This window comes from Cucurbita maxima, unplaced genomic scaffold (genome assembly GCF_002738345.1).
Source record: "Cucurbita maxima cultivar Rimu unplaced genomic scaffold, Cmax_1.0 Cma_Scf00019, whole genome shotgun sequence".
NCBI classification, from domain to species: domain Eukaryota; kingdom Viridiplantae; phylum Streptophyta; class Magnoliopsida; order Cucurbitales; family Cucurbitaceae; genus Cucurbita; species Cucurbita maxima.
In genome coordinates, this window is record NW_019272035.1 from 2,974,738 (window position 1) to 2,983,800 (window position 9,063).

General features: G+C 36.1%; 2 protein-coding genes across 2 annotated transcripts in view; both read left to right on the plus strand.

The window, feature by feature from the left end:
- Positions 1-1,964: 1,964 nt before the first annotated feature.
- LOC111493988 (mitochondrial outer membrane protein porin of 36 kDa-like) lies at positions 1,965-5,290 on the plus strand. Its single transcript, XM_023143961.1, has 6 exons — positions 1,965-2,267; positions 2,363-2,430; positions 3,127-3,237; positions 3,445-3,531; positions 4,165-4,373; positions 4,710-5,290. Exons 1-6 carry the CDS (start codon positions 1,973-1,975, stop codon positions 5,014-5,016), a joined length of 1,077 nt encoding a protein of 358 aa, XP_022999729.1. The 5' UTR covers positions 1,965-1,972; the 3' UTR covers positions 5,017-5,290.
- Positions 5,291-6,131: 841 nt separating this feature from the next.
- LOC111493950 (U4/U6 small nuclear ribonucleoprotein PRP4-like protein) overlaps positions 6,132-9,063 on the plus strand; it is a 5,384-nt gene continuing 2,452 nt past the window's right edge. Inside the window, exons 1-4 of the mRNA XM_023143893.1 lie at positions 6,132-6,418; positions 6,882-7,855; positions 8,163-8,616; positions 8,709-8,906. Of these exons, the coding sequence (XP_022999661.1) occupies positions 6,969-7,855; positions 8,163-8,616; positions 8,709-8,906 (1,539 nt within the window). The 5' untranslated portion in view covers positions 6,132-6,418; positions 6,882-6,968. The remainder of the gene's footprint in view (positions 6,419-6,881; positions 7,856-8,162; positions 8,617-8,708; positions 8,907-9,063) is intronic.

A 9,063-nucleotide genomic window follows, 5' to 3' on the forward strand; every position in this document is an offset into this window, starting at 1 on the left:
CAAAATCACCAGATGATCTAGGCCAGCCACGAATGTTTTTGCCTTGATGATTATGAGGAAGGATTGTTGAGTTTATATACTCATTGTGGGCTTCCAATAATAGATTTTTAATGCCCAAAATTAGAAAGTTCATAGAAAAAGATGGCGAGAAGATCGTTACCAGTTCAAATTATTAGTAAATTCCTTGATTTTGTTTAGATTTGTGTGGGGGACGTTGTTCAGTCATGTTACATTAATAACTAATATCAAATATTAGCCGGTCGTAATCATCACTTACATCCGTTATAAATGTCAAATATTCTTAATATTTATAATAATCTAAAAAGTATGGTATGCTTGGGTTCCGGTGTAATCCTATTTTTTCGGTTTTTCAAATTCAACTCAACTCAACCAAAAAAAAAAAAAAAAAAAATTAACCCAACTCAATCTTGATCGAATTCGGATTGGTTTTGATTGGATAGTTCAAATTGATCGAATTTTCGAGTCATACGTATGTTTCAAAAAAATGAATATATATTTTAATTTAAACAATTTTTCCTTTCGGTTGTTAATTGTATATCAATAAATTGATGTGATACGCGACAAAAGGAGTTAAGCAATATAAGTAACATATCGAAGGTCCTAAACAAATTTTAGTTTGTTATAAAAAAACGCATGTCGATCATGTGATTACGTGCTAGAATGATAAATGTAGGTAAATGACATTATTTAAATTATATTAATTGTGAATGTGTTAAAGATTCGTATGTTCCTAGTTTATGTTTACGATAAGAGTATGAGTATTATTAGTCTATTAATCCTCGCAAAACCCCTTACCGACATGCTATGTGCTAAGTTGTGAACATTAAGTATTCTTGACCATTGGGTTGTGTACTAAATATCAAATATGATATATATGGTAAACTATAATTCAGTATAAGTTTTTTCCTTCTCTCTTTTTAGATCAAACTATATTTTATGTCTAAAAGATGAAGAGTCACGGTGTTTATAAGATCATATATTGATTACTCGTTTCGTGAACCTCGTGAAAACAACACAGAAAAATACATAGATTGTCTTTGTATGTCAACGAAAAATGACGTTATTTTACACAACCTACGACGATGACTATGACTAAACGAGATTGTTCAAGTAAAATTCAAATCGTCATTATATGTTAATGCAAAACAGTGTCATTTCATTAGAAATAGATTGGTCATCGTATGTACGATGAAATGTTATCAAGCACCATTTGAAGCCTAAATTGTTGTCATAATTTTTTTCATACACGATTAGATTCACCAAATCGAATTTCGAGAGGTTTGACCTATTTTTGTTTGATTTATGATCTAATTTCGATGGTACTAATATTTTCACTTAATATAGAACTTATTCAAGAAGTTTAGAACAATTTAGAGCACGTTGCATACCCCAAGCTAATAAGCAAAGTAGCATCTAAACCACGTAAGTAGCACTTTAGAATTTTAATTTAAGAAATACGTGTATGGTATGCTTGAGCATATTTTAAGGAGGATTATGTGAATAAATTGATATAAACTAATGAAAAGTATGTCAATATATTGTATGCTCAATTTTTACGACTTTGATGATATATTCGTGTATGATACATTTATGTTGTTATACAGAGATGATTAGGGGTTCGTCAGCTAACTCCTAATTGTGAACTCAACTCAATATTTTTAGAACTAGCTAAGATGATTTGTATCGTACAAGGAGCTATTAGGGGTCTTCTCGTTAATTTTCTAATAGTAAATCTACCCCGATCGAGAGAAGTCTGTTATAGACCTTTATGTTTACGAGCTTTATGGGTGCAGCTAATGGGCCTTTCCCGATCCTAATCGTGATCTTGTTCCGATGAGAGCAAGAAACCATAGATTAAAGGAATTTAATAAATGGAAATACCCTAATAATTAATTCCATAATATTAGCTTAGAAAATGTCCAAACCACAAGGGTTTGCTGCAACAACGAATATGCGTGTCCAATGTTCCGATTCTCAAGGACTCATTAGACCGGAAATCAACGGCCACCAAGCCGCGTCTCCACCGAATGCAACATCCAACGGTCCAAATAAACTCTCTCTTTCTTCTTCCTTGGGCGTTCATTTTTTCTTTGTTTTTATTTCCTCAAAATTCAAGGGCCAGGCTTCACCACGATTTCCTCATTTCTCCCTCTGCGCTCAACCAAAGCTCTTCAATCTCGTCTTCTCGGAAAAAGCTATGGGGAAAGGTCCAGGTCTCTACTCCGACATCGGCAAGAGAGCTAGAGGTTGCTTCATTTCTTCTTCATTTTGTTGTTCCTCTTCTTTTTCTGTATGTAGTTCTCGTTGAAATGATTTTTTTTTTTTTTTTTTTTTTCCGTAGATCTTCTCTACAAGGATTACCAGAGCGACCATAAATTCACCGTCACTACTTACACTTCCGGTGGAGTTGTGAGTTTCTGAATTTTTTTTTTTTTTTTTTTTTTGGATTTACAATCGGATTTTGTTGCTTTTTCTTTGTTCTTTATTGCAATCGCAAATTATTGTTCATTCTTTATGCTGTAATTGCTTTGTGTATCGCTTGTGTTTGGCTGACCGACTTTCTGACAGACGGACCGACTGACCTCGCTTCTTTCTATGTAATTAATATCCGCTTCTTGGTAGGTTGGTCGGAAGGCTGTAATCTTTGTTTCTTAGATTCAAGAATTTATTTCCACTAGTATTGTCATTTTCAGACCCGATGTCGATCTTGTTTTTAATCTCTCTGTAATCTTTGTTTCTTAGATTCAACAATTTTTTAACATGCACTCCCAAGGGAAAGCCCCTTTTTTGCCACTCATAAAATTTTTGATATATTGAATACTACCATTTGTCTAAACAATCTCTTACAAAGCTCTAATTTCTCTAAGTTTTTCATTATGTTTAGATATTCATAAAGTTATTATTGTTTTCATATGTAAAATACTAGTGTATATAGTAATTGCCATAATCTAATTTTACAACGTAATGTATGGCCAACTTTTATGCATTTGTTATGAGACAAATGTTCGATTCTTTGACCCTTAAATGATGCGGTATGGCACGTATCTTTAATCTTTGTGTCTCTCTTCTATTATTCCTGAACTTTATCTTTGATTCGCTTTTTAGGCTATCAGTTCAACTGGAGTTAAGAAAGGTGAGGTATTTTTGGCAGATGTAAGCACTCAGCTAAAGAACAACAATATCACAACTGATGTAAAAGTTGACACCAACTCCAATGTAAGTTATAAATGAATAAACATTTGATAATGTTTCCATTTGTTATGAAAATATAGTTAGTTTCACTGAATAAGTTTGTATAATGAAATGCTCATAAGTGTTCGGCATGTAAATAGTTTTCTTTGGATTGTATTATAGAAAAAAACGCTTGTGTAGCTGCTGATGTGAAGCCTTATAGCTAAAAGGTTATTTTTTCTTTTAATATAGGTTCACACTACTATTACTATTGATGAACCTGCTCCAGGATTGAAGACAATTTTCAGCTTTCGTGTTCCTGACCAGAGATCTGGAAAGGTAGTTATCAATTTACTTCTCAAATTATGTCATGTTACTGGGACAAAACAAATTGATGATCTTCTGTAGTCTGCTAATAATTGGTAGAAACAGGGATGGCTTCTCCACCCCATCCTTACCCCCAAAAAGAACTCCGGTAACTGCCCAAGTCCACCGCTAGCAGACATTGCCCCCTTTGGGCTTTTCCTTCCGGATTTTCCCTTAAGATTTTAAATGTTTCTACTAGGGATAGGTTTCCACACACTTATATGGAATACTTCGTTCCCCTTTCTAACTGACGTGAGATTTCACAACTCCCATCTTTTGAGAAATTCCTTGGGGGGTACATGGGGATAGAGTCTCTCATGGATAATTTATTGGAACGAGTTTCTTGCAAGCATTTTTTCCCTGTTATTATATAATTTTGTTGAAAGAAAATAGTTAAATTGGTTTATATTTTCAACTATTTTGAACATTTAATAACTTTTATGCATTATTTTACTTTCGTTTTTTAATGTGCATGCTATATATTAGCCTGTATGTTAAAGTAGATTAAAGTATAACTATCGTGCAACATTACTTATAAAACAATTTGCACCCCTAGTATGGGCACAGATATTCTTGCAAGCATCTGGTTTATGATCACCTTTTCAGGTTGAACTCCTATATCAACATGAATATGCTGGAATAAGCACTGGCATTGGTCTGACTGCCAGCCCCATTGTTAACTTCTCGGGCGTTGTTGGAAATGACAAACTCTCACTTGGGACGGATTTGTCATTCGACACTGCTTCAGGAAACCTCACTAAATTGAACGCTGGCTTGAGTTACACTCACTCTGATCTTATTGCGGCCCTTACCTTGTAAGAAAGCAAGCTCTTTCCTTTTCCTTCTTTTTTTTTAATCCTGTTGAATTCTTTCCTTCTTTTTTTTTTTAATCCTGTTGAATTCATTCCACTCAAAATATTATAACAAAAATGGAGCACTTTTACTCGGATAAATCAATTTTTAGCGAGAGATTTGTCAAGAAAGGATTCTTTCTATCAGAAGATTTATGGCTCTATTGAAAAGATGATCAACTCTAAATTTGGAAATCTTTCAGAACAATGTTATTGTTCTTCCCAATAGAGAACTTATGGGCCCTTCTGTCATAACCTGGACCATACAAATGATATGCATTTTGTGTTGACGGTTTACAGGAATGACAAAGGTGATGCTGTCACTGCTTCCTATTACCACCTTGTTAGCCCATTGAGCAACACGGCAGTTGGTGCCGAGCTGTCCCACAGCTTCTCGAGCAACGAGAATACTCTTACAATAGGCACACAGCATGCTCTTGATCACCTGACATCAGTGAAGGCTCGGGTGAACAACTATGGTAGGACAAGTGCCCTAATCCAGCACGAATGGCGCCCAAAATCGTTGTTCACCATTTCAGGAGAAGTCGACACACGGGCTATTGAAAAGAATGTAAAGATTGGTCTAGCCTTGGCTCTTAAGCCTTAGGAGACCTGTTGTTCCTACTTGGAGTTTACTGGGAGAGTAATAAGCTTTTAAATAGCGTCGTAGACAGTTGATTTTTCATATTATCAATTTTTCCCTTCCCCAACTGGAACATTGGTAGGTCCTTTTCCGCAATATTTTCAATTAGTTGCATCTGTTGGAGGTCTTGGGGGATTGTGAAAATAATTGACACGAACAGCCACTGTTATTTCGGTGGCGATGTGAACTGTACGGTGGTTTTTTTTTTCTTAAAATTCAATGGAAGTCTTTTCCTTCATCAAGGTTGTTAACGTCTGAAGAGATCACACCACCATAGTTTTGGGATCAACGTCAAAAATTGACCAGTGGTTTGTGGTTTGGTTATGGCGGAAACTGACATATCATATTGTTCGCTGTTGGTACAATCACTTCTTACTAAGTTGAAGCAAAGTCAAATTCTGTTTTCCTAAATTGGGCAATATATCGAGTGAATGTCTGGAATGACATGCGTATTCTATCAATTGTTCTTAGTGGTAGTGTTTCTCCGACCTCTTTTTTTCTTCTCATCAGAGTTATTTCACCTATGGTAAGGAAGAAGGGGAACAGTACACTTGAAGAGTGCAAGTACAACGAAGAGTTGAATGCATTCACAGAAGATAAATCGCTTCTAAAAGTCTAGTAATATCATAAATTATGTTTTTTGCGTAAAGATGAATTGCTTCTAAAAGTCTAGTATTATCATACATCATTATACATCATTTTTCGCTTATCGAAGTTATTAAGATTATTTTCATAATTTTCCCTCTTTGATTTATAGAATTCAAAAATAACTATTAAAATTCGTTTCACTTATACGCATAATATATATATAAAAGAATATACATTTTTTCTTATTTTAAAATAATAATTAAATTAATAAATTAATAGAATAATATTGGATATTTTTTCTTATTTGGAATGATTCATTAATATGTGAAAATGATACAATTCCAACATATGCTACAAATAATTTAAAGTTATCAAAATTTATTAATAACTTTTAAATTATTTTTTAATAATTTAAGTTAAAAACATATAATGGCCCAATAATTCAGCCCAAATTATCAAATAAAATAATTAAAAAATAAAAAAAGAAAAAAAAGGAGCGGAAACCTAGGTGTGCCCAGTCCCCAACCTATTCATCTTCCTCGCTCTCTCGTGGAGGGCTCCATCTTTTCTTCACGCCGGTTCCTCCCTTTCAGCAGCTCCGCGCCGCCGCTGCCGTCACCGTTCTTTTCCTTCCCTCTCTTCTCGCTCCCCCCTCCTCCTCTCAATTTGTTACTGGTGTCCGTCTTACATTCCCGTCGTCCCAAATCGGACTGAAAGTTCACCTGTTGACGAGGGCAAGACTGCACCATCTCCGGCGGCTGGGAATGCTGTTCTGACGGTACACATCCTTTGTTAGATCCGAATCTCCCTCCATTTCTCATTCTCTTTCTCTGTTAACTTTAGCTATTTCATTTCACTCTCTTGATTGGCCTATTCTAGTGCCGTAGCAGTGATGATTCTTTTTTTCCTACTCGTGTTGTTACTGCAAACATGATAAGAGAAATTTGTGTTTGTAAGTAAAACTATGGGAGTCTAGAAAGTGTGTATTGCAGTGTCGTGTTCAGAGTAGGAAAAAGGGATTTTATTTCTATTTTAGTGATTTGTATATATCTTCAAATACATGTTCGATAATCTATTACGAAGACGGTGCAGTCTCAACTATTATTTCCTACTTTCTTCATGATTAGTTTGATTTTTCAAATTCCTTTACTTTTGGAGGTTTTCAGTTAACGATGAAATTCACGTTTTACTATTTATGATCGGCTTTATATCTCACGTTTGCTATATTAACTAATTTTTAGGGGCTTGATTGTAGAGAAAGAATGAAAAAAAGAGCTTAATATCTGGGATAAGCTTGTTTTGTTTAGAAGTTTCATTTACGAGCTATCATGGATGTTGATGATCAAAACCCTGCATCAACTGCTGCGGAATCTCCTGAAATCCTTCCTGGTGGTGAAAATGAGGATCTTGATAATCCAGCAGAACCAATGCAACCTGCAGCTACAACAGTTATTCCATCTTCAATTGTGCCTTCCATTGCTCCCATCCCCCCTCCTCTAATTACACGTCCATTGGCTCCTCTTCCGAGCCGACCTCTCCTCTTCAGGCCCCCTGTAGCACAAAATGGGGAGATGAGAACAAGTGACTCTGACTCAGAACACGATGAATTGGCTCCTTCCCGTGCCACTCAAGGTTCAACTGCAGAATATGAGGTATCAGAAGAGAGCAGACAGGTAAGAGAGCGTCAGGAAAAAGCCATGCAGGAATTTCTGATGAAGCGCCGTGCTTCTGCTCTAGCAGTACCTACTAATGACATGGCTGTTCGAGCCCGTCTTCGTCGTCTTGGTGAACCCATAACTCTTTTTGGAGAAAGAGAAATGGAAAGGCGGGATAGGTTGCGATCAATAATGGCACGTTTAGATGCTGAAGGGCAATTAGAGAAGCTGTTGAAAGTTCATGAAGAAGAGGAGGCTGCAGCTACTGGTGGAACTGAGGAGGCTGAGGAAGAAGTGCTTCAGTATCCTTTTTATACTGAGGGGCCCAAGGCTCTCTTGGATGCAAGAATTGATATTGCAAAATATTCGATCGTAAGAGCAGCTTCACGTCTGGAGCGTGCTAAGAGGAAAAGGGATGATCCAGATGAAGATGTGGAAGCTGAAATGGATTGGGCTCTGAGGCAGGCTGAAAGTTTGATTCTGGACTGCAGTGAGATAGGAGATGATCGACCACTTTCTGGTTGCTCTTTCTCGTCTGATGGAAAATTCCTTGCCACTAGGTAACCTTCATATATTTGCAGTTACTAACTAATACCAGTTTCTTCTCTTCAATATAACCCCCATTTTACCTACTGATAGATGAACAAAGAAATAGAAGGAAAAATAAAAAGGAAATAGAAAAGATGATTGTGGCTATAGATGAACTGTTATCTTCCTACTTAACCATAATTTAACGTATGAGTGAAGGTTTTTTCATTTTCCACTCCATTACTTGATAGGCTTTGTATTTAGCTTTCGTTTTACTTTTCTGCTGAAAGTTTTCGTCTATATGATGCTTTTTGTATTTTTCTTGTTTAATTTCTTTAGTTCATTAAGTGGAGTTGCGAAAATGTGGAGCATGCCTCAAGTAAGGAAGGTTTCCAACTTTAAGGGACACACAGAGCGGGTTACTGATGTAATATTTTCTCCAGTGAATGAGTGTTTAGCAACTGCCTCTGCTGACCGAACTGCAAGGTTGTGGTCTGCTGAAGGGTCTCTCCTTAGAACATTTGAGGGCCATCTGGACCGCCTTGCACGGATTGCCTTCCACCCATCAGGTAAGTACTTGGGCACCACTAGCTTTGACAAGACGTGGAGATTATGGGACATTGAAACTGGTGTGGAGTTGCTTCTTCAAGAAGGTCATAGTAGAAGTGTTTATGGCATAGACTTCCACCATGATGGATCTTTAGTATCATCTTGTGGACTTGATGCACTTGCTCGTGTTTGGGACCTTCGAACTGGCAGAAGTGTTCTTGCCTTAGAAGGCCACGTCAAGCCAGTAAATCTCTTTCCTTTCTTACATTGGCATTGTACATTTATTTTTAATAAATTTCACTTGTTTGTTCCTGACTGATACCTTCCTTTCATCAGGTCCTTGGAGTTAATTTTTCACCCAATGGTTATCATTTAGCTACTGGTGGTGAAGATAACACCTGTCGGATATGGGATTTAAGGAAGAAAAAATCTCTTTATATAATACCTGCACACTCAAACCTTATTTCACAGGTGAAATATGAGCCTCAAGAGGGATACTTCTTGGTAACTGCATCATTTGATATGACTGCAAAGGTATTTTTGAACACTTCAGGATGATATAATATCGTTCAAGACGTTATGTTTTCATTTGGTTGTTGCTTCCTCTCACTTTAGTCAAAGGCTTCACTTTTAATCGTTTTTTTTTTTTTTTTTTTTTTTTTTTTTTTTTTTTTTTTTTTTTTTTTTTTTT